Source organism: Daphnia pulicaria, chromosome 6 (genome assembly GCF_021234035.1).
Source record: "Daphnia pulicaria isolate SC F1-1A chromosome 6, SC_F0-13Bv2, whole genome shotgun sequence".
Taxonomy (NCBI): domain Eukaryota; kingdom Metazoa; phylum Arthropoda; class Branchiopoda; order Diplostraca; family Daphniidae; genus Daphnia; species Daphnia pulicaria.
In genome coordinates this window covers 9,624,621-9,651,786 of record NC_060918.1, presented here as the reverse complement: position 1 = coordinate 9,651,786, position 27,166 = coordinate 9,624,621, and the positions used below count along the sequence as shown (strand labels likewise).

Sequence of the window (27,166 nt, the reverse complement as noted above, 5' to 3'; positions counted from 1 at the left end):
TATTCCACTTTCTTTCGTTGTAGGATGCATTCACACTACCTTATTCGAATCTGGAATCTGCCTTCCACCAAAAATTTCTTTTCCTGCCTTTAGAAACACAAATTAATGAAATTATGAGGAAAAACAGTCACAACGTTATTCGTTTTAAGGATTTTCTCTATCGTTGGTAGTGTATTAACTGATTCGGTTCAAATGCACCGAGCACTAAGGTCTTAGCGAATTGTATTGAATAGAAATCAATAGTTTCATTGTAATTACTAACCTTTTTTTATATTTCTATTTTATTCTTTTCCATATGTGATTCATAGATGGCATTGGAGGGGATGACTGTGCGATTTGATTTTGGGTTTTGGCCTTGTTTTGTATTTATCCTCTAATGACACGTAAGTGTTCGTCTGCTTCGATTTGATCTTGAATTTGATCGAGATACACATTGTTCTTGGATACATTTTCTTTCAGATAATTTGGAAAAGTGGCTTGAAACCTTTTTAAAGATGAGTGAGTTAAGCAGCTGGTTCAAAAATTTGCCTATTTTCACGAGGCATTGGTTCGGACTAACTATTGCGTTGTCACTAGTTGGCAGATTTGCCATTTTGAGTCCAAAATATCTTATCTTGGATTACCATTCAATATTTGAATCATTCCATGTAATATGTTGTAGTTTACTATTTTAGAAAACATCATTCTTATTCTTAAATTGGTTGTTCAATAGATATGGAGACCAGCATCAGCATTATTTTATTATCCGATAACACCAAAAACAGGATTTCACTTTCTCATCAACTTGTATTTCTTGTATAACTATTCTCTTCAACTTGAAACTGGACTGTTCAATGGGCGACCAGCTGACTACTTTTTCATGTTGCTATTCAACTGGATTTGCTGTGTCATAATTGGACTCCTAGCTGATTTCCCTGTTAGTATTTGGTTTCCTGATTTTGACAACATGTTGCTTCCTAAAAAACCTAATAATTACTACAATAACAATAATTTTTTTCTAGTATTTGATGGATCCAATGGTGCTGAGTGTACTGTATGTTTGGTGTCAGCTAAATAAGGACACAATTGTCAATTTCTGGTTTGGAACACAGTTCAAGGCAATGTACCTGCCTTGGGTCTTACTTGGATTTAACTTGATCATTGCTGGAGGGTAAAGAAACTGCCAATAATGTAATTTACGATATACTAAATTTTTTTACTACAATAGTGGAGTCATGGAACTTGTTGGAATTGTTGTGGGACATTTATACTTTTTCCTCACGATGCAGTATCCTCAAGAATTTGGTGGTCCTTTGCTCTTAACTACTCCGCAATTTCTGTAACACGCCATTTTATTTATTTAACTTTAGCAAATGTGTTAAATACTTCGTCTTTCAGATACAAATATTTCCCGAATCAACGAAGCGGAGTACAAGGATTCGGCGCGGCACCTCAACCTAGGGCTGAGTTTAGAGCAGCTGCACAGGATGCAGGTCCTCGACGCTATGACTGGGGACGTGGAAATGTTTTGGGTGGCCAAAACTAGCCTCATGATGGCCAAAATTAAACCCCGATTCTGATGTTTTGATGTGTTTATGTTAAAGAAACGATTATCGTCCCTCCTCCCATCAATTTCTGGAAAATGTATTCCTTTAATCTTAAGAGAAATTTAAATTTACTAAATTTGTCTCACTCTTTTATTCATATGTATTATTTGTACGTTTGATTCCCAGATGAATGGAATTTTGCAAAGAAAAACATCGATTCATAGATTTCGCGACGTTCTTGTCTCACATACACGAGATTTCTTTTAGGTTGTTTTGGGGTTCAGGATCTATAGGTTCTGCAGGAGATTTTACGTCGTTGAGATCTGTTTTCGTTTTCACTTTGGTCATGTTGCTGCTGAGTGTGTCAACCAAATCGATAATCACATCATCTTCGCTTTGTAAGCTGGACTTCAAAGACGCTTTCAACTTATCCAGAATCGTGAGTTCATCAGACCAGTTTTCGTCAAAATTTGTGCGGTCAGGAGAATCACGGTAAAATTTAAGGCAAGCTTCCTAATTTAGCAAAATTTTAAATAAAGATTGGTTGTAATGTCATTAGAGAACTAGTAAAGTTTGCCTTACCAATTTAGGGACTACGTCATCCTTGACGGTGGCGTCATACACAACATTGTATTGCATGGCCATAGGACGTCCAAGTTCAAGTGGTCGAGATTCGGTAGGAGGAGACACCCAGTAGCACGTCAAGTGACTGGTCGACGTTGATTGGCTAGGTTCCACGTGATGGAACGGCGCTGAATAAAAAAGTAAAGTGAACAGGTAATGATATAAGTGATACATATAATAGCAAGGAATATTTCATTACATGAAATCATCGCTACGCAAGGTCGGTAACCTTGATCACCAGTTCCTTTGAGTTTTAATTGATACTCGAGTTGTGAATCAATATCTTGCACAGTTGGAGTGGGCGGTGATAAAGGATGGCTATGATACCATCCTACCAAGCAAAGTCCAGCACTCTCTATTGATTGAGCGATTTTGATTTCGGTAGCTTGGCCTCGTTTATCATCAGTTACTCGATTTAAACAAGGGAACGCTTGTTTAATGGTGAGTGCTAAAATGAATCACACAAATTATTGTGGGTATGTGTTTTCTAAACTTATCAGTGAACACTCACTGTTCGTGTTAATGTCCCATTGGCCTGCTAAATATCCAACAACTTCTGAACGCGTTAGAGAGCAATGAACGTCCATTACAACAAGAGCAGTCGTGTTTAACGATATTAGAAAAGGTTGAAGTTTCCCTATATTTGCGAACGATATGGCTTCAACTAACAAATTTGGATCCCTGGCAACGAAACGACAATAAGAAATAGAAACTAGAAACAAACTCCAAACTTAAAATAATTGTTTTGTCTACTTACTCGATACTTGTCCTGTTTCCTAGCGTTTCGTGCTTTATAATTTGTCGATCACCGACAGTTTGTTTCATACTCATTTGAATTACTGGTTCAGGTTCCAGCAGTACAGGCTCATTAGTGGACAAATTACAATCATCAGGAGTCGAGTTGTCGCTAACCTGTTCTAAACGTCGTTTACGCATCCATTGGTTTTTATATACATCCAAAGGCCTGCCACAATATCGTACCTACATCATTTAAAAATCTGAACTAAATTTACTGAACTTGATAACGAGAATTTAAACATATTTTATGCTTACTGATGACCAACCACAACCATATTTCTGTTCGGGATTAACAATTTTTTTGCAGCGCAAGGCCCACGCGGAGGGGGAACTAAAGACTTCTTGAACTTCAGCAGAAAAAATTTTGCCATCTGCCAGTAAGTCCCCATTAAATTTTTGTCCCTAAATAAATTCACATAGGGAATGGAAGGTTTAAATTTGGAAGACAAGAAATCTAAAAGAAATATCATTTAATGTTTACCATGTACTCGAGTGACATAGCACCTTCTTTTGGTTGAAGGATATTATCTTCAAGTAACATTTGCAATGTGACTCCTCTACCAGTAAATCCACCAGCAGTTTTGGACTTTTTCTCATTCAATTCTTCATCTTCATTGCCATCCATGTTATCCTGCAATTTTGGCCATAATATTGTTATTCATTTGAATTTAAATAACATGAACTTGAACTATTATTTATTAATTACTTCTCCTTCCATTTCAGGATCTAATGTTGCATTGAGTGGGGTTTCAGACATGTTACATTGCTCATTTGTGTGTTCAACACTAACTGATGTGATCTTTTGTTGTTCTTGAGGATCTGCTTGATCACTAATACTTGAGTCTTCTGATGCTTCAATCATGCTTATGCCCTATATTAAGAACACAGCTTTTTAAAATATTGCTCACCAAAAGGTTTACAACTAAAAAGCATTACATTTGAAAAATATTTGTTTATATTGAAGTAGATTAATGGAAAAAATGACATGAAATTATATGAAGAACTAAAAAACACTTAACTAAAAATTTATATTTTAGAATTACGCGCCTTTTTTATTAACTTATATTTAAAAAACGTCTGGTTTATACCTATTCCAGTACCATAATTACAATTCCAACCACGTTATTTCGAACAATCTAGGCCAAATGTCAGTAGTCAATACATTGCAACACTTAAATTTACCTGAATAATTAACTTGTTGACAATTTCGTAAGCAAATAGTCCGAGTGCGGTTTAATAAACAAATTGATATTAAAACTGACCGTTGAAATGTCAAAAAATGTCAAAACTGAAGCATCACGATTTGAATCAATTCATCGAATATCGTAGATTGATCGATACTTAGTGAAGGCGATACAGCGATACTCGAAACGGTTTGGTTAAAAAGAGGAAGGGGCAAAAAAAACTTTGTGTTACATTAAAACGTAAGCTCCGACGGCAATTTGGTGGAATTATTTTGACTTAAATTGATTTCCGTCCATGGGAATTCAAACTTGATTGTATAGCTTCATAGATTTTATATGTTAACTCATTACTAGTCAACATGTTGGTACAAGAACCTGTCCAGGTTAGTAACATGTTAATCAATGATGTTTAGTGATATAAAAATTGCATATATTTAGGGTGTACAATGAAGGGGGTTTCTTTGTATGCCAGTTTTTGGTTCATTTTCAATAATGGTTAAATTTTTTTAAATGCAGGCGGCTATCTGGCATTGTCTTAATCACTACAACTATTGGAATGCTACTTTTCTTGCTGAGAAACTTCAGGATGAAAGTATTATGTGTATTCTTAATTTGTAAAGTTTATTTTTCCATAAATCTTTATGTTGTTTTCAGTTAATAACGAGGAAAGCTTGTATCTTCTGGCCACTTGCTACTATCGGTCAGGAAAAGCGAATCAAGCAAGAAGTTTACTGCAATCAAAAGGAACTCAGTCTCCACAATGTCAATATCTGTTAGCCAAATGTTGTTTAGATCTGAATAAGTATGTGGTTATTCTCATTGAAAATAATTAAAATCTAAAGAATGTGTTTTTTTAGGCTTGCTGAAGCAGAAGGAACATTGATGGGTGGAAATATTTTCAAACAAAAATCTTTGGATGATGTTGTGACTGAATTTGGAGATGCTGCTGCTTTTGCCCTAGTTTTGTTGGGTCAAGTTTACATGCAGACAGAACGAAAGTTCAAAGCTATAGAAGTACTCAACAGAGCTCTTAAGCTTAATCCATTCCTGTGGGCTGCTTTTGAGCTTCTTTGTCGGCTTGGTGAAAAACCAGATGCAGAAGATGTCTTTCAGTTAGAGGGATTGGATAATTTCTCTCATTGTCATGGAACAAACCCAATAGCTTCATTGATCACTGCTCAGATCAATCAATCACATGATGCAACCACTAAAGTACATCCTCATGAACCAATGTCTGTTGACCAAATCTCCACTCCTATACTTCAAGTCCCTGCAGCTGATGTTATAGTAAACACAAGGTATACATGGCATATTAATTTAAAACACAAATTATTTTGAGATTTAATCACCATTTCTTTACACAACTTGTGTATTTTGCATTATATTTCTAGCACTCCCCTGCCATGTGTGCCTCTTATTCATCACAATATACCTAATTTGACACCAGATGATCAAATGATTCCCTCTATACCGTTGACGAGTACCATGGCTCCAACACGTTCCAGAGCACGGTCGTTCCGGCTTCGATCAGTCTTTAAAGCCGGCCAAGCGCTGTCTCCCATGTCCCCCAAGTATAATTTAAATTTCCATTCACTTGATGACACTTTATTTAATTTACGTAATTTAGTTTTGGCATCATACCTTTGGATATGTCTTCAGCAAGCGATGCTTCTCAAAGTTCGATGGTCTATTTGTGTCCCTCGCTAGCCCCGCCGGTCTCTGAAACAAAAGAAGCAAAGATAATGCCTAAACGGGTATGATTTTTTTCCTTCTAAACCAATAATCTAGAGTGTTTCATAATCTCTTAATGTTTATGCTGCATTTAGTTGGGTGGTCGTCGTGAAGCAGCTAGCACTGCTCCAAGCGCGCCTTCACGTATGGGAGTTTTCTGCCAATCCGGAAATACAGCTACACCGACATTGTCTTCACCCCCAGCCGCTAACGTGAGGAGAAGTACACGACTTTACAGGTTTCAGTAACATTTGTGTGTATATAAATTCGCATATTATTAATTAACGTATTCTATTTTAATCCCAGTTCGAACAATTCCGTTAAAGAGAATAACAAAAGTAGCTCTCGTTTTGTTGTGCCCAAGTTGCCACTGAAGCGTAGCAAATCCAAACTTACTAAAGGTGATACCCCGGAAAGCGGATTAGCGCCTATTAGCGATTTTCCAGAGCTAGTAGGAAAAATGGATAGAGAGGATGAGAAACAAGCTACCCTACCTACTCATTTAACTTCGGTGCAGACTCCACCATCAAATTTGATTCAAGAGGCAGTCCAAATGCAAAAGCAGTCAGCTGAAGGACTTATGTCTCTTCTTCGGATTGTAGGCAAAGCATTTTCACACCTGACTTCATATGAGTCTCGTCAAGCGATTGACACGATAGAATGGCTCTCCGCACGCCACAAAAGATCAAGCTGGGTCCTCTCTCTTATGGCTAAAGCTTACTTTGAACTGGCAGACTACAAGCAAGCTACTAGGTTAGTTTTACTTTAATCTTGTGTAACAGTTTGACAGGAAATTGACGGATATTTTTTTATTGTTAAGGTTGTTTCAAGAAGTGCGTGAAATGGAGCCATATCGCACTGATCTGATGGAGTATTATAGTACTGCTCTTTGGCATCTGCAGCAAGAAGTGTCACTCTCGGCATTAGCACAAGACATGCTGGAACAAGACAAAATGTCAGCTGCTACTTGGTGTTGTGCCGGAAATTGCTTGGATTTGCAGAAAGATCGCGAACAAGCTCTAAAGTTTTTCCAACGAGCAATCCAAGTTGATCCTAAATTTGCTTATGCATACACTCTTTTGGGTCATCAGTATCTTGCCCTCGAAGAAACGGAGAAAGCTATGGATTGCTTTAAAAATGCTGTGAGAGTTGATCCTATTCATTATAACGGATGGTAAACCTTCTTTAACAAAGCAGCATTAATTGATTTGTTCTAACTTTTTGTTTGTAAAAAGGTACGGTATGGGAATAATCTACTACAAACAAGAGCGCTATTCGATGGCAGAATTTTACTTCAAAAAGGCACTGGATATCAATAAAAACAGTCCAGTGCTAAAATGCCACGTCGCCATTGTGGAACACGCACTTCAAAGGACCGATAAGGCACTTCAAATGCTCAATTCAGCACTTCTAGTAGAAGAACGCAATCCCCTCTGCAAATTTCACCGTGCTTCTATTTACTTCGCCTGTGATCGACTCGATGAAGCATTGGCAGAATTGCACGAGTTAAAAGAAATTGCTCCACGAGAAGCTCTCGTTTATTACCTTATGGGAAATGTATGACCAAACTAACGTCTTTTTAGTCTTTGTCGTACTTCATGTTACTCTTTGCATCTTAGGTTTATAAGAAAAGAAACGAAACACATTTGGCGCTAACTTACTTTAGCTGGGCAAATGATTTGGATCCAAAAGGAGCAAGTGGAGCAAGACGTCACATCAAAGAGGTAATTGACCCCACTTCCTGTCTGAGCCTTGTTCCAGTAAGTGGAGTGTCTCAAGAACCACTTCAAGCTTCTATCAGCAACGATCAAGGTAACATTTAAAAAAAAATCACTGCGGCTTATCTGTTTTCAATGTTATCTCAACTTTTACGCAGATGAGGGAAGCACCGTGGAAGGAGGCAATCACTCAGGAGCTAGTAACAATTTATCCAACGAGTCTCTGGAAATGCCCCCTTTGCCCACGATGGACAGCGGTGATGGTGATAATTTCTAATACAATTGAGTAGCTAGTTCTAATATGTTGATTTGTTTACTAGCATGTAAGCGTCAAATTGTCGAGCAGTGAAGTTCTAATAGAATTTAAGATTTTTTTTATTGCGGATTACAAGCTTGAACGAATAATATAGTTTAGAATCGCGATTGAAATTGTCTAATGGCCATTCAATGTAATATGAGCCTAACTTTGTTTTCCGCGTAAACACGGTACATTGGTTCAGAAACATGGATTCGATTCGAGCGGGTCACTTGCCAGCTTTGTTAAGTGTTTGACGTATTTAGTGTTTTTTTTTTCTTCTTTTTCTTATGCATACTCTCTTGGGATAAATAGTCTGAGCTTGCTGTAAGAAGTTAAATTGTTTCGGCTCGCCCAGCTTTAGGTTCTGTTACAAATAAGTTTGGAATCTTATTCGTTTTTCTCGCGCTTCTTTTTTCTGAACTCGTGTGCACGAACAAAATTATGGATACCACTATGTAAATTTGGAAACATTATTTAGCTCGAAATATAAAAGACGTTGTTCCAACTTCAACCATAACATTTATTGCTTTACAGCTTTAGCCGTTTTATTTCATCAGCACGGAAATCGGTCCTGAAACAGACAACACAGTTTATTTTAATTTCCCTTAGCTTGTCAATCACATAAGTTACCTGAGCATCAAAATCTGTCGTACTTCTTGCGGTGTTAGTCTCCATGTTATTGAGCCGGCATTGGGGCCCCAATATTCAGCTAATTCTGTCAAATTCTCCAAGTTTAACAGGGTGACTATTTGCGTTAGTCGGGTGAGTCGATCGCGAATGGTCCATGTTGTTGCTGTGCTCAAGTAAGTTACTAATGCTCTTACTTCCTTGTCTAGCTGTAAGGCGCCTAACTAAAAGTTTGATTAAAACAGAAGCACCTTCAATAAGGCTTACAGAGTACATAAGTACGATAGTTTGTTTTAGCTTGAGTAGAACAAGTAAAATATTTACTTGCTTGTCTTTGCGCAGTGTAACTTACCCTGTTAAAATTGGTTTTCAAAATAACTTTCTCAAACTGTTGAGCCACTTGTGAAGTAAGAGTTCCGATTAATGTTTGATAATTGTTTATGGTTAACGAATCCTTGAATCCACTCATGAATCCGTCCAAATGGAGATTGAGCTCTTGGATAAACGGATCCTGGGCTTCATAGCAGCTGAATTCCTCCTACTCGTATCGACCATCCATTTAAAGAAAGATAAAAATTAAAACGAACTAAAGTATTTTACCTCATCAATTACGTGGTTGACTGAAAGAAGCTGATCAACCCATGGTTTTATGCGTGGTTTAATAGCCGACGACTTCAGCTGCTCGTGACCAAAATCTAGTAACTGACGGAATTTGCTGATCGTTGATTTGAATCCAGTAAGACAGGACTTAATTTTTTCTTGATCACGATTTGTCATCGTACTTCCAAGATTTACTTGAATTTCCTGAGAAACATTTTTATCCAGTGTTTCAATGTACTCTATACTAGTTTCGATGTTATTAAGTGCTGTCTAAATAAAAAATAAAAAGTAAAGAAATAAGAAACAGCATTCGTATTATGCAGTACGAGTGATTAAGCCATTACCAAGAAATTAGCTTTAGTTTTTTCCGTATCAGATGATTGCAGTCTAATTGATCCTTGTTGGAGTGAGCTCTGTATGGCATTGTAAGCCTGTGTTAGATCCAAATAGCCAGATGGAAATCCCTGCTTACACTGCTGTTGAAATACCAAAGCATAGTCCTCTTCCAAAAGAGTGCAGGCATTATTAATAACAGCACAAATGCTGTCTACACTGCAGCTAGTGAGACTCCGCCTAAAATTCGATTGTGAGTATGGTGAAAAAATGTACTTTACACAAAAAAAATCTAATACCTAATGGATTTCTTGACTAAAAAGAAGACATCGTCTACTACACTAGACGTTAAAGAGCCTTCAACAGCAGTATCCATTGCAACGGCTTTTGAGACACTCTCTGAAAGAAAATACCGCTCCAACATAATGTAGTGGCCAAGAAGCTCTTGCACTGCACGATTAATCCCAATTTTACTTTGCAGAAGTTTTTCAAATTCATTCATTCGTAACTGTCGAGAATTTTCGTCAGGAATTCCAACTTCGAGATCACTCTATAGAAAGAAAAAATTATATAGATAAGCTACTACATTCAAGAACGCGAAAACAAAAAATTAAATACCGCTATTCTTCGGCGTAAAAAACGTAGGTAAAGCTCTGTTCGAGAACTGAGCAGAGTAAGTTCGGCGAGAACGGCATCCAATATCCGTGGATCACATTTCTCATGTAATACTTTTCCTCTATAAAAAAAGAGAGTATTGAGTCACTCATTTAGTTAAATTTTGTAACTCATCAATAAGCAAGGTCACTACCCAGTCGATAATACTTCTGATACAAGACGAATTTGCTTGTCAAGCTGTCGAGAACGACGAAATTCTGTCAATATCTGGCCCGCTTGTTTGTCGCACTCCGGTTGTAAGTGTTCTACTACTTGAAGAAGACGTCCAGGACCTACGAAGTTTATGACATCAATACGAAGTTCTCATACAATTACATCAAACAGGGTTCCGCAAGAATTTTACATATAGAATTTTTATACCATAATAAGTTTCCACTAAAGGCTGGTGAATTTCAACAATACGGGCGACACTTTCCAACAGAACAGTTAGAGTGTCGGCAAAATAAACATTTGCTCTGATATTGTTGGAATCTCCGTCAGTTGGCCTCAGAGTTTTAGGCGTTTTATCTCTCAACTAGAAAAGAAATGTGTTTAGTACTCATTGGAAGTTGAAATCAGTAATTGGATCTTACCTGTCCAGCAAGATAATTTCCAAACTTTGAAATTCCTTCTTCATGCATATTAAGAAGTGGAAATATCTTAAAAAATCTCTCAACAGATGCAGCATCAGCATCTCTTACAGCTTCATCAAACTTTTGTTGAAGGACTCTGCAAAGCTGAGCTTGGGCTTCATGTAGCAGCACTAAAGAACTATCCACAGTTGGACCTGTTAAGGTAATAATATCACAAGTAAGCATCAAATCACAACAATAGCTATGGCATTCTTTTCTGTACCCTGAGCAACATCTCCAGCTGTTAACTTGAGAGTAGTTTCATCAATGGATAAAAATCTGTGTACATGAGCAGCAGCTTTTTCAAAGTCTTCACTTTTCATGGCTGATATCACACCTTCCCGACAAAGCTGCAAGTCTAGCAGATCATTCACTCTCTGTTGGCATTCAGAAACTCTCCCCTGTTAAGAGAAATCACTCAAGTGTGAAAATAATACAGTTTTGGAAGCATTCATTTTTAAATTACCTTGGCAACGTCAAGTTCTCTCACTTTAGCACTCACATTTTCTGCAAGAGTGCAAGTAAAATTAATCATTTCTGACAAGTGCTTTGCATCACTTTTAACAGTATTCAAGCGTGGAACCAGTAAGGATACATTTCTAAGTTTAGCTTCAATTTGACATTGCTGACTCAACAGTAAATCTAACTTCTCTGTAACTTTAACCTAAGGAGAAATGAGTGTGATTTATTTACAATGAAACTGCAGAATACTTTTTACTGAGCAAATACCTCTTCCAAACTCAATCTTTTATACTCTTCTTGAATCTCAGACAGAGAGTTCATCGTTCACAATATTTGTTGACGACAGTTTAATTACAAAGTGTCCACGTCGACTTTGTTTTGTTTGTTATTTCTCATCAGAACGCCATCTAACCTTAAATTTTAACACTACATCTAAATGTACTCCACGAGGTGGCGCTGGCCAATCGTTTGCCAACTTCTGGCTCCTGCCATGCTCCTGCTTATTCAATTTAAAGCTATAAAATGAAAATTTTGTGTGTGGTGTATTTACAGACAATCAGCAGATAACATTGTGGTGCATTTACAGATAACCAGCAGATAACATAGCCTACAATTTATACTTGGCCATTCCATCACATCGTGTGGTCTGAAACAGTGAAACTGCTGCTGTTTCCCAAAATGTCGTCTCTTGCTGCACGTAGCGGCTGTACGTTTCGTCACTTGTAGAAATACTTCAGAACAGTAAAAGCAGTAAAAGTGATCATGTTGAAAGTTATTTGATGACCTTGTTTCTGATAATAAGCGAGTTTATATTTTTCTATACAGCATGGTGAAGTTTGAGCTTCTTCATTGCATTCCAATGCACTGTGCAGTGTGATTTGTTGGAGACAGCTGGTGAAAGGTGTTCCTCTTGCTGTTCCTCAACACAATAGAACAATTTAAAGTAATTAAGTTGATCAACTTTTTTACAGTAAGGCTACACATTTACTTTGTTGGCGGCTAGCTCTTTGCTTTATATCTGTTGACTTTTCAGTCAAGACTGTTTTAAAAGCTTGCCAACTGTTGATTCCTTTGTAATGTTAGTAAAAAATTCTTAGAGATTGCTTAGTTTAACTATGCTTCTGTTATTTTCTTATGCTACATGTGACTTTGTTTTCTGATAGTAATTGAGTATTTTTTCCCCTAAGTAGGATTAACAGCCTCTAGAGTTGAGTCTCTTTGTTGCTGTTCAATGTGTTTTGTGTAGCCAGCTAGTGAATGGTGTGGTGAGCTGTTGCACGCAGACTGTAGTGCTGGTGTCGTTCGTTCATTTAACTACGTACCGTTAAGTCGTTCGTTTATCGTAAGAAATCTGTCACTTGTCGCTAGGTGTGTAAATTTGAGTTGTGAATTAACTCTCTTTTTTTTTATTATATGCCAGTTATTGGATAATTCTGTTCAAATTTTTATTGTCTAGTAAACGTTGCTTGCTGCTGTTGATTATTGTCCTCAAGTACTTCACCACCGAGGTTCCAGAAAATTTCACTACAATTTTTGCTGCCCCGAGCTGCATCACCAAAGAGCCTGAGTTCTACACCATGGCTTCCAAGTACTACACCACCAAGGCACCGAAGTTATACACGACTACGTATGCTGCCCTAACCTGCCAAACCGTGACTCCCAAGTAATACTCTGCTTCAATTACTACACCGAGGCTCCAACTACACCACCAAAGCTGCTGAATACTTTAACGGAGCGCCCAAGTACTACACCTTCAAGGCTACAGAATATTACACCATAACTTATGCTGCCTCGAGCTACTACACCGCAGCCTCTAAGTATTTTTCTGCTCCGAGCCCGAGTACTTCACCAAGGCCCTGGAGTACTACACTACAACCTACGTTGCCCCAGATCACTACACCGTGGCTCCCAAGTACTACACCACCGAATCACCTGAGTACTACACGACTACGTGTGCTGCCTCAACCTACTACACCGAGACTCCCAAGTGCCCGGAGCCACACAACCACAACGTAGGCGGCGGAGTACTTTGTAGCCTCAAATCACTACACAGCTGCTCCTTCGTACTACGTTAAACTAAAATACTACAACGAGACTCCAGTCTGCTACACCATAACCTACGCTACATCAAACTACTACACCGAAAAAATCGAATATTACACAACCACATACGCTGCTCCAGTTTACTACACCAAGTAACTAAGTATTTTCCAAGCTTCTATGTTCCTGAATTTAACACTAACGAAAATCCAAGTTATTTATTGTCTTAGAAGGAGAGAGAAAGGCAATCGAAAATCAGCCGAATGATTATCTCCGACACAACAAATGCAGTGCACTATTTGTCATCTACTGCAATTTTCTTCGTATCATTAGTTCACAATCATTGGGTAAATATTTTTGTTTTTTCATAGAATTATGTTAAAATGCCAGGTGTTATTGCATATTTATGTTCAGATTATTTATTGTCTAGTAAATTATGGCGTAATGCTGCTGTTGGATGTTGCATCGTCGATGGCTGGGACAACAACTGGTGTAACGGTATCTTCTGGGTATGGCGGATATTAAATCACAACATTTCCTTCTTGTTACTGTTCTTCTTGTTACAATATCAACCAACGCATCTCTAGCTTACTTATTCATCACCGATTTGCAATCACGGGTAATATTTCTGTTTTCTCCATGGAATTATGAATCAACTCTCCCTTTTTTAATTATATGCTGTATAATTATATTCTATATAATTATTTTTTAACTAAACTTAATTGTTGGAATTAAAAAAAAAAAAAAAAGATATACCAGTGCACCTGACTCATCATAGGAAATGTGATATTATCCTGGGCTCCTGGCTAGTGATTGGCGAGCTGTTGAGAAAACCCAAGTCTTGTATTGTCGTGTTTCGTGATTCGGGAAGTGGCGGAAATACAGGTGTATAACCTCGCTCAAAGGACTATTGGTAATACACTCAGCCGTGACGTCACATGCCCTTGAAAACAGATTCATTGTAACATTGTTTCATAGTTGTTAACGATTTCAGGAAAGAACATTCCAAGTTCCGGCATCGCCCTCTTTCGGTTTCGTTCAAAGTAGCTCATCCCTCCCTAGCAAAACAGTCGCGGGTAATATCAGTGTCTTATTCGAACCCCCCGAACAGAAACGTTACCGTGTGTTTGACATTAAATATTCAAAAACATGTTTTTCGTGATATGAGATTTAAAGTAGGTACCTAAAGGCTTGAAACCTGCTTTTATTGTGAGGTATACAACAACATGAATCGTGTATTGTCACTCTTTGTATCGGTGCTTATTGTGATACCTGCCGGGTATGGTAATGTGATGGCCTCGCCCAAAGTTAGCGTGATCGCGCATATGATCAACACACCCAACGCTGTTCGATGGGCATTGAACCAAGGTGCAAATGGAATCGAGATTGATTTGAAGTTTGAAGGTACTCGGCCCAGTGTATTTTACCATGGCTTTCCCTGCGATTGCACCTGCTTACTCCAGTTCTTAACAAATCGACAAAACAGATGTGGCGCCCTAGGAGAAGGCTGCTCTGCTTCTACCAACGTGACAGAAATGACAAACTTTTTGGGAAGTTCTGAGATTATTTCATCTAGACTCGCATTGATCTATATCGACGCCAAACTTGACAAGTCGGTGCGAAATTACGCCGAAGCAGGAGCCAATGTCGTTCGATTGTTCAACGAGCAAGTTCTTGCACGAGGCTTTCGTGGCCAGATTCTTCTTGGATGTCTAACAATTTTATATTCAGATTACCTGCGAGGTGCTTTACGAGAAGCCGCCAGATCTAATTTCACCGATCGCTATTACTACACTATCGACAACGAAGGAGATCACGCCTTCAAAGTATTGGACGATTCACTTCAACTCGGGACAAATAATCTCGTGTACGCGACTGGAATCACCGCTTGTTTACCTGTCACTTTTCACGATGCCATTCAGTACAGCCTTGAGAAAAAGACGTATGCTGCTGTTGGCATTTGGACAATTGATCAAGAATATTCCATGAGAAGTTACCTGGATATTGGTGTCGACTTCATTTTGACTAACAGGCCAAAAAGAGCTGCCGAACTGATCGGCCTTGACAACATCCCGTTACCTGGTTCAGCTCTAAAGGCTAAATCGTGGGACAGGGTCATGATTTCGTATGCACCTTTTTGGGAATGCGACTGCAGTTATTTTTATCGATTCATAGGTGGCGGTTGTGCTATAACGAAGATGGCTCCACCAAATCACGCGTGTGAGTGCTTTTATATGGGTGCTTGGAGCTGTGGTGGTCAAACGATAAAGTGTCCCGATCTAAACGACCGTTTCTGCCAATCACCGGACACTTCAGAAGCCTCTTGTTTGTTTGGTGGTGGAGACTGTAACGGATACTTTTAGTTGTTGTTTTATTTTCTTCAGAACTGGCAAAATGTTGGTCGTAAGAAAGATTTCTCAGACATGGAATACTATTTAAAGTCCAAGTGTGTGGGACAAATGATCTTTTCATGTCCATGAAATAATTCAAAATAACCAACTTAGCATATACAACCACCCATGCAGACCTCGGGAAAACCCACGCACCAGCAACACTCCGGACGAAGAAATTTGGGATAATGCATTTATGATTGTTCTTTTATGCTCACGCTACTCCAGTAAATATGCGTGAATAAAATAACACATACATTTTTTTTTAAATAATTTATATTAAAAGTTGATCTGTTTTCATTTCCGTTTTAACCCGCATGCACAGTATAATATGTATTCATAGGCAAATTAGGGACATAAAAAGGCGCATTTGTAATAAATTACATAAGGGTGCATGCTTATTAAAGCCGGCATGGATGATCAAATTACGGAAAAGGAAGGGTGGATCCATCGCTGATTAATATTTCAAAGCTCGTGTAGCGTTAAAACATCTCAGCGATGTAGAAAACTCGTCGATTGATCCTTTAAACTCTTGAAAAATGTACATTAATCTGGATATGGTATATCATGTTGTTGAATGATGGCCAGAAAAATCGCACAATATTTGGAAGGAAACTAAATTTCCAGGAAGCTTCCTCCGCCTTTCGCCACAGGGCTCTATAATAAGTCAAAAAATTGCTTTGAAATTTAAGCCGAGTGCGTATGGGTGCAGTCACGCTCGTTCCTGCTCTCGACCGTCTCGCCACATATATACGGCTCATACAAATATACCGTTCAAGGCCACTGGCATGCTCCATTCACACAGCGAACCGAAAATATTTGCTAATCAAACCCAAAACATTTTTTTTTTTTTTTAATACGCCAAGGCTTTTCACATCAGTCAGAATACTTGATTTTAATTTCAAATCAGATATCTTTATACAACCAGCATGTTGTAGTGTGAAAGAAGAATGATGTATTGAAGCTAGCTAGAAGTTGTCTTGCGCCTATATAGTAAGCGGCATTCCAGTCGTTGGGGGTATATAGTGTGTCGTTTGTGTGAGTAATACGCGTGCACACAAATGAAATACCAGATACACACACACACACGCAGCATAGACCGCAAAGAACGATTTTGCCCTCGAGGGATCTGTGTGTGTATAATGTGTCAAGCTATAAGAAAATGTTTATTTTTAAAAGAAGAAAAAAAATAATAATAATAAAATGATGGAGGAAGGATCGTGAGAGTGCATTTGAGTGACCACACGCCGAGAATGATGCCTAATCTTTCTATTTCTTTGTTGAGACTGGCTGGCCTTTTTCTGCTACGCACGTAATCTAACGTAATAACCAGCCAGTCGGAACGCGCCGTCTTTCCAAGCCGTCGCCTATGGCCTCTCTTAAAATTAAATGATGCAGTTTTTATACTCCTTTGTGAAAATGCCGAACGTTGTCTTTTTATAATCAAACGAGAATTCACTATATACTATACAAGTGGGTACTATGTAGCTTTAATATTTCGCTTGCACGAGAAAATCTTTTAAAGATCTGGTATGACCTCACCGTTATTATTACCTAGTTCGTTCCTTGTATTTTCAACCCGATTGGATTGGTTTGTTAACAAAAATATATGCAAACCGGAATTTGCATGGGAAATTGCAGAGCGGGGGCAATATGTTGGCCACGATATATTTATAAACATGACTCTAGGCGAGTGATTAGGGACGCTTGAGGATTATCTTGTCGTTCCTTGCAGGCTAATGTGGATGTATCGAGGAAAAATATTTTGGGAAAAACAGGGCGTGGTTCCGTCAATAATATGCAGCGAAAAAGGAACCGGAGTTGTGATCCGACGATCAGCTTACCATTGCGGAAGCTCATCAAGTGTTGGCTTGCAGCTTGAACCAGATGGTGTCTACTTTCTGTTTTCAGAAAAAAAAAATCAAAATCTTACCTTCGACGTTTTCCCCTCTTCCTTTTGGCTTTCCCCCCTTTGGAAACCAGCTAAAATGTGGAAAGGCGATGACACGTTTCCGTAGCTCTAAAATTAGGTCTATTCCGGTATGCATATATGTAGTACTGACGTGAGCGACGAGGAAAGAGGGAAGAAGTCTGCTGGATGGTTATAGCTTTTGAAATAAGTCTTGTTTTCTCAGGCACGCCAATGGCCAAGTTCATGTCTATAATACACACACGACCTCCTTTGCTCCATTTCCCTCCCCCTTCGTGCTTTTAAGCATAACGCTGGTATATACAACACCAGCTATTATTATAACGATGAACTAATTAAACGTTATTTAATGTGAGAAGGGTCATAACGCCTTGATCTTTAGTGTTTAGCTAACACACGTACACCATGAATGAACCAAAAGTATTTTTCAAAAACTGCTGCATTGTATTAATTAAAACTGTGGGAATGGAGCTTTGATCTACTTTGCAATCGAAATTCGGTTGCGAAAATAAAATTGTTATTGTTGTTATTAAGAATTTGAAAAATAAAAACATGTTTTTTTGGGGTATTTTCCTGGACATTTTTCTGATTGGGTGTCGTATATACTATGCCTCCCCTCCCCCCGGAAATTTGGGAAAGCTGGTATTGTACACTTAACTATAATTTTCAGACGCAGACGGGAGGTGGCCTTCGACTGACGTGTGTGTTTCTGTGAATGATGAATTTTTGTGAACGATGAAGAAGTAGTTAGAATTTCTCTTCATCAACTAAAGATTGTTCAGTGGCATTCTGTTTTCCATCCTACTTTTCGTATTAAATGCTCGAAACCAAGTGTCAAGCAGATTTCGGGACCAAATTCTATCAGGCTCATATTACCAAATCGTTCGTCAATGGTTTGTTATAACACTGTATTTTGAGAAACAACGATATATTTTTACATGTAAGACGAAGAATGAGTTTGTTTTATACAGTTAAACTTCTGATATGAGACTATTTTTATATTGACAGGTTTTGTCACAATGCCTCATTCTGCCATGTTAAAATCTGGACCCGGACTTTATGAATTTCTGATAGAAGCAGAGCTACAGCAATATTATAGTACTATAAAAAATGATTTGAAGGTATGTTGTAGAATTATAACACTTTACACTAAATCACACCACCAATTGCACTGCTATCACTTGAAGGTCAATAATGTGCATCAACTAAAATATGCTACCGATGAGGATTTTTTGCAAGTTGGTCTGTCAAGACCAGAAGTTCGGAGACTCAGGAAGATATTTCACAAGCACTGCCCACAAAATTACCTGTACAAATTCAAAAATGTAAGTATAAATCTTGAAAACAATGACTCATTAGTGAGTTTTGATAACTATAAAAACATTACTTTGAATCAGAGATATACTTGCATTACTGCCATTAAATTATTTTCATGATTTCTTTTAGATTATCAAGGCCAAGAAAGAAGATGGGGCTTCAATGGCTATCCTCTTACCAGATGATGGAAGTAAAGACAGATCGTACCAGCTGAAGGTACCCAGCAAACACATAATTCCTGCAGAGGCAATTATTGTTAATAAAGAACTGGGTGTTGGAGAGTTTGGAATTGTTCAGCAAGGAGTGTGGACCAATGAAGATGGGGATAGAGTATGTTAAGTTTTTACAGTGAATCTTTAAGAAAAAAAAGTTCACATGATTTATTTTTCAGATTCAAGTTGCGATCAAATGCCTTAGCAAAGAACGAATGCAAAATAATCCTATGGAGTTCCTTAAAGAAGCAGCTATAATGCATACTATTGATCATGAACATATAGTTCGACTGTACGGAGTTGTTTTGGATACAAATTCCCTAATGCTGGTAAGTAGCCCTCTACTGTAATGCAGCATCATTTTCTCGTCTAAATTCTACGGAATTCCATTTCTTAGGTAACAGAGTTGGCTCCACTACGTTCATTGTTGGAGTGCCTAAAAGAACCAGCCCTCAGACCAAGTTTTCCTGTGCCTTCTTTGTGCGATTTTTCTATTCAAATATGTGATGGAATGCAGTATTTGGAATCAAAGAGACTTATTCATAGGTATGTGACGTTTATTTGGGTTTAGTAATGACAGATTATTTTTAACTTCTTTGGCATCTTCAGGGACCTAGCTGCCAGAAATATTCTTGTGTTTACCAAGAATAAGATTAAAATTTCTGACTTTGGTCTCTCGCGGGCCCTTGGTGTAGGGAAAGACTATTATCAGACCAATTTCAACGTTAATCTGAAGTTGCCTATTGCTTGGTGTGCTCCGGAATGCATAAACTATTTGAAGTTTACTTCAGCGTCAGACGTGTGGGCATTTGGTGTTACTCTGTGGGAAATGTTCAGCTATGGCTTCCAGCCTTGGGCCGCTCTCACTGGTCAGCAAATTCTCGAAGCCATCGACGAACCAAACTATCAACGATTGGAACCTCCTGAATCGTGTCCAAAGGATTATTACAGCATCATGCTCAAATGTTGGCAGCATGAACCCCATAATCGACCCAGGTTCATTGATCTTATGAGCCTCCTTCCCGATGTAAGTTTGACAAGTTTGATACAGTAGCTGAGTGAATTGGGCTAACAATTGATTTGTCTATTGGTTTTCCTTTGTAGTGCAAACCAGAACAAGTCCAAGCCATCCAAGATAGCCTAGAGGATGTCTCGAAACCACGACGGGACCAACTACAATTCCGAATCGGGGACGTTTTGACGGTGCTTGATAAAAAGTAAGTTCTCAGACAGGAAAGGGAATTTCTTTTGCTTTCAATGACACTTTGTGTTAATTTATCCGTCAATTACTTTTCAAGGCCTATGCCAGAAGTCGCCAATTCTTGGAAGGGCGTCCTCAACAACGGGAAAACGGGTTTGTTCAACCCTGCCCATACGGTTTCGTACTTGGGCAACATTTTGCCTTCAATCAAACCCCAATTTTCAAGAGGAGGTACTTACAGTATGGACAATTTCTTTGTTATAAATGCTGTTGGCGCTTTTTTAACTTTCCTTTAAATCTAAAACTCACTAACCAAACCAATAATTATGAATAGTACATATTTTTTTCCTATCCACATGACACCATTTATAACAAGCGTAGCCGCAGTTTTTATCGTGGAGCCCAGATTACTAATTAGCTTTCATTAATTATGCAGATGGAAAGAATGCTTATTCATCCAAACGAAGACTAAGGACCGACATGATCAGTTCCCCACAAGGCGATCTGAAGCACACGGGTCACGTAGGATTAGACGGAGCATATTTTGGTGACGTCGCTTTCCTTGGGGATAAAGTATCTACATTTTTATCATTGGTATTTTATAAAGCAAAATTTAAATGTAATTTAGTATCACCAGTTACCGAAGCAAGTAGTTAGTCCCTACAAACCTCAAGATGATATCCAAAATATGTCTAGCAATGGGAACAACCATGGGGGAACAGATGTGCCGTTAACGCCATCACCTGGCCCTGCGTCACCAATGTGTGGCCCTCCGTCAGCCTTTTCTATAAACAGTGCGTCATCAGATCTGTCTGATAGAGCGCCATTGCTTGCAAGGTTTGGTGATCGCGGAAGAGCAGGACCGGCAGCGGGTATTTTATTGATTGTGTACTTTACACTAGTTCCTAGAAATTAATTTCCTATTTTTTTTTTTTTTTTTTTAAAGATCACAATTGGTCCGATACTGCCAGTGAAAAAGACGGTAATTCGGCACCTCCTACGCCTGGCTTCCTTGCTGTGGCTAACCAGAAAGCCTTGCAGGGCATTAATCAGGTCCCGGTTGACGCTTTTCCTGGACCACACGAATACCACGAGATCAGTGATGAAGAAGTAACTGATAGCCCGGGCTTCGACCTCGGTCCCAGTCTGATGGACGAAGTTTTGCGTGCGCTAGGTGGTGGTAGCGCTTCGCACATGACCCACTCACCTTACACAGACAGACATTTTGATTGGAAAGAAGATCAAAGTAGTTTACCGGGTAGTCAACCGGAGAGTAAACGTGGGACACTTAGAGATACGTTGCGCAAAAAACAAGCCCACGTAATTACATCTTTGTAATCAATTCGCTGCAATTGACTAAAGTAGTTTTCGTGATTTTGATTGTAGGTCAAACCCATTTCAGCCTCCGATCAGAGGACCCTTGATCAAGCCATTGCCATGGCTAACGAGCTTGCTACACGTTCCATGCTGGAGTTGGATGCAAAATCTAGCAGCGCTTATGATGCTGTAGATCACTCTGTCTCAGGGCACATGGCAACTATGTCTTTGGATTCGCCCCGCACGCCTTCTTCGCCAAGCAAGCGCAAGTTTTCCTTCAAATTTAGCGGGAAAACTAGCCCAAAACATGAGCGTCGCAATTTCGCTCAGGAAGCTGCATCTATCGCTGATCTTCAGGTAATCATAGCATCTGAAATTGTTTTCGTATTCTAGTATTTCAATTAAGTTTTAATAATTCATAATTCATAATTGGTCATGTTTAACCAAAGTTTCTAGCTCAATAATTATTTTAAACAAAGAACCGCGTTTAGTTGATACAATTTCGTCCCGTCAGATTATCGCTCAACTAATCTATTTTTCAATTTAACTTTTCGTTTACTCTATTTGCCCGAAACGTATTTTATTTACATCTATTTTATTTATGTGTAGAATTCTGACTCTCGTGAATCATTTAGTCTACATAGATCATTTTCATTAGCTCTCTCTTCTGCCAACTCCTCTCTCGACGAAGAAGAATATCCAGAATTTACCCGCGAATTTTTGAGCGTTTAGATTTTTCTGTTCTTCACTTATTTTTGATTGATTTGATTTGTTTTTTATTACTACGTATTAGAAAAAAAAAGTAGCCAACTAAAATTTTTATTATTTCCTTTTTAACTTATTCTTATTTCATTTTTTTGTTTGCTTGTATTCTTTCGCCTTCTTCTATTTCGTTCTACTTCTTGCGTTTCACAGTCGATTTTAACTGAAGAATCCAAATCGGCATACAATATCCTGATTGAAAAACCGGTTGCGGATAGCCCTGTCATCAGCCAACATCTCCCTGCGGCTCCTACCCCTCCTAGCGAGCCGGAAGATTCTAATCCACTTCGAATGTTACGTTCCGGTGGGTTGACGGTTGTAAGACCTAAAATACGAGGAAACAAACATCACTCGCAATCATCACGAGATAGTCGTGAGTTAAAGGTAAATAAGCGATGTTTTTTTCTTTACGAAGTAAATTTATTTAAAAGAACTTTGTTGTTTCCTCCAGGATACAATGGAAAGTATCGCGTTTGCAAGCCTCGCCCGGGTTGACCGTGGAAAATTAGGACCGCCTCCAGTTTCTCCAAAACCTCGTCTCAACAAACCGGCGCCTTTGGTAATTGAAAATTCCAATTTCAACAATTTCAACCATTACCGTCCTCCCGGATATGAAGAATCTATGGCGCAGCCAAGTAACTCTTGGCTACGCGAACAAGCGAGCGTGAAAGAAGAAGAGGGAGAAGATGGGGATAATAATCCTTTACCTTTGCCTCCGCGTGATCGCACTCGTCCGACAGTCCCCACTAAGCCGAGACATCAACGAAAACATCCCCTTATTTATCCAACGAATTTACCCAATCCTAACCGATGGGGCGTGAGTAGTGAAGGGAATTCTAATCCGGATTCGCCATTATCCCCTCCGTTGACGGGTAACATGAGCCTACCAACGACAGAAGTAAACTTATCTTCATTGCCGCCTGCCAAACCTCCTAGAGCTGCGTGCAACCTAGATGACAGTTACGATAGTCAGATTGCCTCAGAATTGGAGGCACTTGATGATATGGAAGAAGAGACGAACCAATCAGTTACGTCATCGTCGTCCTTGTATCAAAGCAAGGATCATGTTTCATGTGAAGACTTGTTGGATTTTGCGTGCGACCGACCTAATTCTAAACGAACTCGTGGCCCTGCCCAAGGAACAGATTCCGATGAGGTAATTTACGGCCTTTTTAAGTGTAATACAATTTTAACATTTTTTTCCTCCTTTAGGTTCGAATTATGCAAAAGGTTTTGGGAAAAGAGAAAACCTCGCCTGATGAATGCCTTTCAGCATTGGATGAAACCGAGTGGGATGTCCACAAAGCTATTAAATTGATAAAATTGTGTTCCTTACTGTCGATGACACATCCGCATTTGACAAGTCATAGCCGGCTTCTCAAAGAATCTCTCAATCATAATTGCTGGGATGTTGCACGGGCTGCTGCACATCTAATTTCACAGGCAGCCAACAGAGAAGATTGCACTCGTGTTTAAGCACATATACAGCAGCTAGCCAGCACCTAATGCAGCTCTCATATTCCTACAATATCTCAATATTAACTTTTTGTTTAATTGGAAAATGGCCAAACATAATTCTTGTACATACATCTGTAGAAATGTGTTTGGTGAGTTACCAGTACGCAACCCCTAATGTACTCATTCGAGTGCCTTCAATCTTTAGTCGGTAATGGTTTCCTTCGTATTTCACAGTATACAATTTATACATCGCTCGCTTGGCCTAATAACTAAGATTGAATCTCTGTATTTCCTGCTTTTGCTTGGCTTTTCTAGTCTTTTCTCACGTATCATATGAACAGAGTTCTCTCAAAATCTTTTCTAGAGCCTCTCATTGGGATAGAAAATTCCTTCCCATGATTGATATTAAGTTCAGTGCATTTTCATGATCTGAAATATTAATTAATCCTTCGTTGCAGATAAGTAGAGGTAGACGATTGCCAATACACACGTTACTATGACTGCATTAGCCAATTCCTAATTAATTGTTCAGAAGTCAGAACGAGGTTTTTTCAATTGTTTGTTTCTCCAAGAGATGAATGTCGTAAAACAATAAGGAAGTAGAGGCGAATCATACAACAATATTCAATTCACTTCAACTTTGCAACATATTATCAGCTACTAACGTGGTGACAGGAAAGCAATTAAACCGGTAAAGAAAGATGATACTTTTTTTTTAAACATAACTCATACTTTGCAGTTTAATGTCGCGTCGTCGTTCATCTTGTCGTCCGGCAATCAATCAGCTAGCCAATAAATTCTTGACTGGTAAGAAGAACGAGAAATAAATTAGATTGAAGTATGTTATTAGAAAAATTTTAATATCTTCCCCCACGTAAAAAAAATATTGTTAATTTCGAAGATTACCTACACAGATTGCATTAATTTGACCTAATTTTTCAAACGATGACTACGAAGAACGTCTTGCAGCGCATCGCCGTCAAAAGGAGCATTGGTAAAAATACATCCTGAAAATATTAATTGTATTCTTCTTATTGTAAGAATTTTCTTATGATCTTGAAAAGGTCGTATGTTCAATCTTATTACCGACAAACGCATGAGTTCCCCATGTACCGTGACGAATGATTTTACAGCATCCGAGATCTTCTATGGAAAATCCTAAATGACGATAACGTTCGTCTGTTTCGAACAACGTGGCATTCGTATAGCTTCCCAAATACGGTCGACCAGAAGAAGGATCGATAAAATCAGACCAATAGCCGTCATTCTGCAGTTGTTCGCAAATTTCTTTGGCCGCGTCGACAAACTAAACAAAAGTGTTAATTAATGAAACAAACTTAAATTGAAAATAAAAATTGCTAGAACAACGTACACAGGCGACGAGCTCTTCCCTTTCGTATTCTACAACTTCACTCCATGAGCTCATATCGCTTTTGGTTTTCTGAGCCAATGTTACTACAGTCAAGGGGCCGAATGTGACATCACGACTGGGGAAAAGATCAGCAAAATCTAAAGTATTCAAACTGCAGTTTAGGCAAATTTTGCGGTTTTGAATGTGACAACTGTTTGTTTTTACCTTTTCGAACGAGTTTAGGACAGTCTTGAGCAACACATTCAAGGACATCTGATGGCTGAGGTAGGTCCAATAAAAGTTCTTCTATTTCTGTTGAATTAAGTTCATCAAGATCTTCTTGAGCTGACTGTTTTACAACTTGATACTGCCTCTCGTAATTAGTTAATGTGGAAAACAGTTCTGTATCCTGCCATGTCTTTTTTGTGCTTTGGACAGTAGCTGGTGATACAGAAGGAGAAATACGATGAGAAAATCCAACATTACCAGGCAAGGGCATTCTCAAATCTTTTGGACCTAGTAATCCTAAACTTGGATCTGGCCACACTGTTGTACCTATCATTAGAAAAAAATATAGCTGCAATATCTGGAAGAAAAGATCAGCTTTAAACTTACCATCAGCATTTTCATCTAGAAGTACAATTGCATGTGGATGGCGTTTATCACCACTTCCTTGGGACGAAAAATGTTTCCCATGAGGCTGATGCAGAGCTTTGGCATAAGATTTCAAATCTTTTCCAGAGATGATGAAATAACGTCGGGACAGTAGCTTGAGAATTAAAAAAAATGTTTTTATTAATATGTGGAAAGGGCAGTGTATATATTGTGTATAAGTAGCCATCCAACAAATTTTAGCACAGCGATAAACTGAAGAAAAACTAATTGGTTTTAATCGTCGAAATCAAAGTTTTATACTTACTCTCGAAGCCATGTTGGTAATTTGGTATGTGTAATTTTACTTTCGAAACAAACAAATTTTTTTGTACAAAATTGTTTTCGTTCAATAAGCACAACAATACGTAGCACAGCTGATAAAGTGTTTTTGCTTAACGCTTATTTTGGTGATTCACGCCATCTGTTAGTAGAAAAATAATCCATTGCATTTTCGTTAATAATTATTTGTCTGCTTTTTCGTATCAACTCGCCTAAATCTTTTATCGCCCAATTAATCACTAAAAATAATTTGTAGTATATGTTTAGTTCAATTTCAGACTTGAGTAATTGACTAATTGACTACTCTTTTAATCCCTTGCTGCGCGAGCGAGTTTTTCTCCAGGACCCGACCTTCTTTAAACATTTATTACGGTATCCTGCTGGTTCCGTTTTATATGGAAGGGTTTATACTCAAAGCAACCTATGCCATTTAACTGTTGTGACTTGTGATCCTCCAGACATTCTTGCTCAATTTCAACTGTCATGTCAGTTCTCAATACTTGGGATTCGAAAAGGATGACCCTTTGAAATGTGATGTTGCGTCTGGAGTTCTAACAAGGATTTTTTCAGTGTTTTCATCTCTTCTAAAAGGAATAATACAGCACAATTAATTCCAATCATGGCATGCCGGCATGCAGTCTACGAGACCAATTAAAAGCTTCTGTTTAAAAAGATACTTGTTAAAGGTGAGTAGCTGCTGACTTGATTTTTCTTTGGTCTGCTCAGAACCAGATATGCTATTGAATCTATGTGAAAAGGAAGTGGTCAACTGATCATCAGTGAAGATTTCAAGTTCAAATCTTTTTTTTTTTGCATAGATTAACTTCATTATGTTGAGTTTTGTTAAACATAGCCTTGGTAAGTGCTGGAATATTTTAAAAAAAGCCAACTGTCCTTCAAACGGTTCGAAATAAAAGATTTATTCATTCACCGAAGAAACGAGTCAAATGACTCAAATGTCAATTGGTATAAAGTGAGTTTTAAAGCCATAATTTAACCATTTGGTATTTATTTTGATATTGGTTGTTGTAGACCCATTCCAATCCCCAGCAACGTCAACCTGCAGAA

At 38.4% G+C, this 27,166-nt stretch overlaps 7 protein-coding genes and 1 long non-coding RNA gene across 21 annotated transcripts; 5 read left to right on the top strand and 3 right to left on the bottom strand.

The window, feature by feature from the left end:
• Positions 1-378: 378 nt before the first annotated feature.
• Positions 379-1,666, top strand: LOC124343321 (derlin-1-like). Its single transcript, XM_046796633.1, has 5 exons — positions 379-647; positions 713-916; positions 1,002-1,150; positions 1,208-1,318; positions 1,378-1,666. The coding sequence occupies exons 1-5, from the start codon at positions 495-497 to the stop codon at positions 1,523-1,525; spliced, it is 765 nt and encodes a 254-aa protein (XP_046652589.1). The 5' UTR covers positions 379-494; the 3' UTR covers positions 1,526-1,666.
• LOC124343234 (MPN domain-containing protein-like) lies at positions 1,663-4,241 on the bottom strand. 2 transcript variants are annotated; one of them, XM_046796488.1, is made up of 9 exons: positions 4,131-4,241; positions 3,655-3,819; positions 3,430-3,579; positions 3,204-3,350; positions 2,908-3,131; positions 2,662-2,831; positions 2,350-2,598; positions 2,109-2,278; positions 1,663-2,039 (listed from the first exon to the last, which is right to left on the bottom strand). In XM_046796488.1, exons 2-9 carry the CDS (start codon positions 3,808-3,810, stop codon positions 1,770-1,772), a joined length of 1,536 nt encoding a protein of 511 aa, XP_046652444.1. In that variant the 5' UTR covers positions 3,811-3,819; positions 4,131-4,241; the 3' UTR covers positions 1,663-1,769. The 2 variants fall into 2 exon arrangements, with proteins under 2 accessions (XP_046652444.1, XP_046652445.1); XM_046796489.1 differs by lacking the exon at positions 4,131-4,241 and adding an exon at positions 4,037-4,124.
• Positions 4,242-4,346: 105 nt separating this feature from the next.
• Positions 4,347-8,390, top strand: LOC124343161 (cell division cycle protein 27 homolog). The gene is made up of 12 exons (XM_046796352.1): positions 4,347-4,515; positions 4,649-4,724; positions 4,787-4,934; positions 4,990-5,430; positions 5,524-5,703; positions 5,760-5,886; positions 5,959-6,101; positions 6,170-6,616; positions 6,684-7,037; positions 7,099-7,420; positions 7,483-7,675; positions 7,740-8,390. The coding sequence occupies exons 1-12, from the start codon at positions 4,492-4,494 to the stop codon at positions 7,856-7,858; spliced, it is 2,574 nt and encodes an 857-aa protein (XP_046652308.1). The 5' UTR covers positions 4,347-4,491; the 3' UTR covers positions 7,859-8,390.
• Positions 7,967-11,523, bottom strand: LOC124343170 (conserved oligomeric Golgi complex subunit 4-like). The gene is made up of 13 exons (XM_046796373.1): positions 11,455-11,523; positions 11,192-11,389; positions 10,949-11,126; positions 10,687-10,880; positions 10,475-10,628; positions 10,248-10,386; positions 10,058-10,175; positions 9,739-9,989; positions 9,451-9,679; positions 9,107-9,376; positions 8,859-9,044; positions 8,510-8,730; positions 7,967-8,450 (listed from the first exon to the last, which is right to left on the bottom strand). The coding sequence occupies exons 1-13, from the start codon at positions 11,506-11,508 to the stop codon at positions 8,408-8,410; spliced, it is 2,235 nt and encodes a 744-aa protein (XP_046652329.1). The 5' UTR covers positions 11,509-11,523; the 3' UTR covers positions 7,967-8,407.
• A 126-nt stretch (positions 11,524-11,649) lies between these two features.
• Positions 11,650-16,173, top strand: LOC124343282 (dermonecrotic toxin SpeSicTox-betaIB1b-like). Of its 10 annotated transcripts, XM_046796557.1 has the most exons (8): positions 11,650-11,943; positions 12,013-12,157; positions 12,378-12,555; positions 12,644-13,382; positions 13,458-13,574; positions 13,658-13,846; positions 13,978-14,140; positions 14,206-16,173. In XM_046796557.1, the coding sequence occupies exon 8, from the start codon at positions 14,454-14,456 to the stop codon at positions 15,588-15,590; it is 1,137 nt and encodes a 378-aa protein (XP_046652513.1). In that variant the 5' UTR covers positions 11,650-11,943; positions 12,013-12,157; positions 12,378-12,555; positions 12,644-13,382; positions 13,458-13,574; positions 13,658-13,846; positions 13,978-14,140; positions 14,206-14,453; the 3' UTR covers positions 15,591-16,173. The 10 variants fall into 10 exon arrangements, with proteins under 10 accessions (XP_046652513.1, XP_046652515.1, XP_046652511.1 ...); XM_046796559.1 differs by having other exon boundaries at positions 11,650-11,893; positions 12,013-12,555; XM_046796555.1 differs by having other exon boundaries at positions 11,650-11,928; positions 12,013-12,555.
• Positions 16,174-18,209: 2,036 nt separating this feature from the next.
• On the top strand, positions 18,210-24,314 carry LOC124343130 (activated Cdc42 kinase-like). 3 transcript variants are annotated; one of them, XM_046796272.1, is made up of 16 exons: positions 18,210-18,487; positions 18,556-18,668; positions 18,735-18,872; positions 18,994-19,194; positions 19,256-19,405; positions 19,474-19,622; positions 19,686-20,103; positions 20,181-20,293; positions 20,375-20,508; positions 20,714-20,850; positions 20,906-21,149; positions 21,224-21,597; positions 21,664-21,951; positions 22,510-22,740; positions 22,808-23,512; positions 23,569-24,314. In XM_046796272.1, exons 2-16 carry the CDS (start codon positions 18,567-18,569, stop codon positions 23,830-23,832), a joined length of 3,648 nt encoding a protein of 1,215 aa, XP_046652228.1. In that variant the 5' UTR covers positions 18,210-18,487; positions 18,556-18,566; the 3' UTR covers positions 23,833-24,314. The 3 variants fall into 3 exon arrangements, with proteins under 3 accessions (XP_046652228.1, XP_046652229.1, XP_046652227.1); XM_046796273.1 differs by having other exon boundaries at positions 20,375-20,517; positions 20,915-21,149; XM_046796271.1 differs by having other exon boundaries at positions 20,375-20,517.
• Positions 24,315-24,532: 218 nt separating this feature from the next.
• Positions 24,533-26,222, bottom strand: LOC124343303 (cobalamin trafficking protein CblD-like). Of its 2 annotated transcripts, none has more exons than XM_046796605.1 (7): positions 26,085-26,222; positions 25,781-25,934; positions 25,391-25,720; positions 25,187-25,323; positions 24,901-25,120; positions 24,721-24,821; positions 24,533-24,618 (listed from the first exon to the last, which is right to left on the bottom strand). In XM_046796605.1, exons 1-6 carry the CDS (start codon positions 26,094-26,096, stop codon positions 24,745-24,747), a joined length of 930 nt encoding a protein of 309 aa, XP_046652561.1. In that variant the 5' UTR covers positions 26,097-26,222; the 3' UTR covers positions 24,533-24,618; positions 24,721-24,744. The 2 variants fall into 2 exon arrangements, with proteins under 2 accessions (XP_046652561.1, XP_046652562.1); XM_046796606.1 differs by having other exon boundaries at positions 24,725-24,821.
• Positions 26,223-26,319: 97 nt separating this feature from the next.
• Positions 26,320-27,163, top strand: LOC124343418. The gene is made up of 3 exons (XR_006919252.1): positions 26,320-26,784; positions 26,917-27,071; positions 27,131-27,163. It is a non-coding gene; the product is annotated as an uncharacterized LOC124343418 (long non-coding RNA).
• The last annotated feature ends 3 nt before the right edge of the window (positions 27,164-27,166 follow it).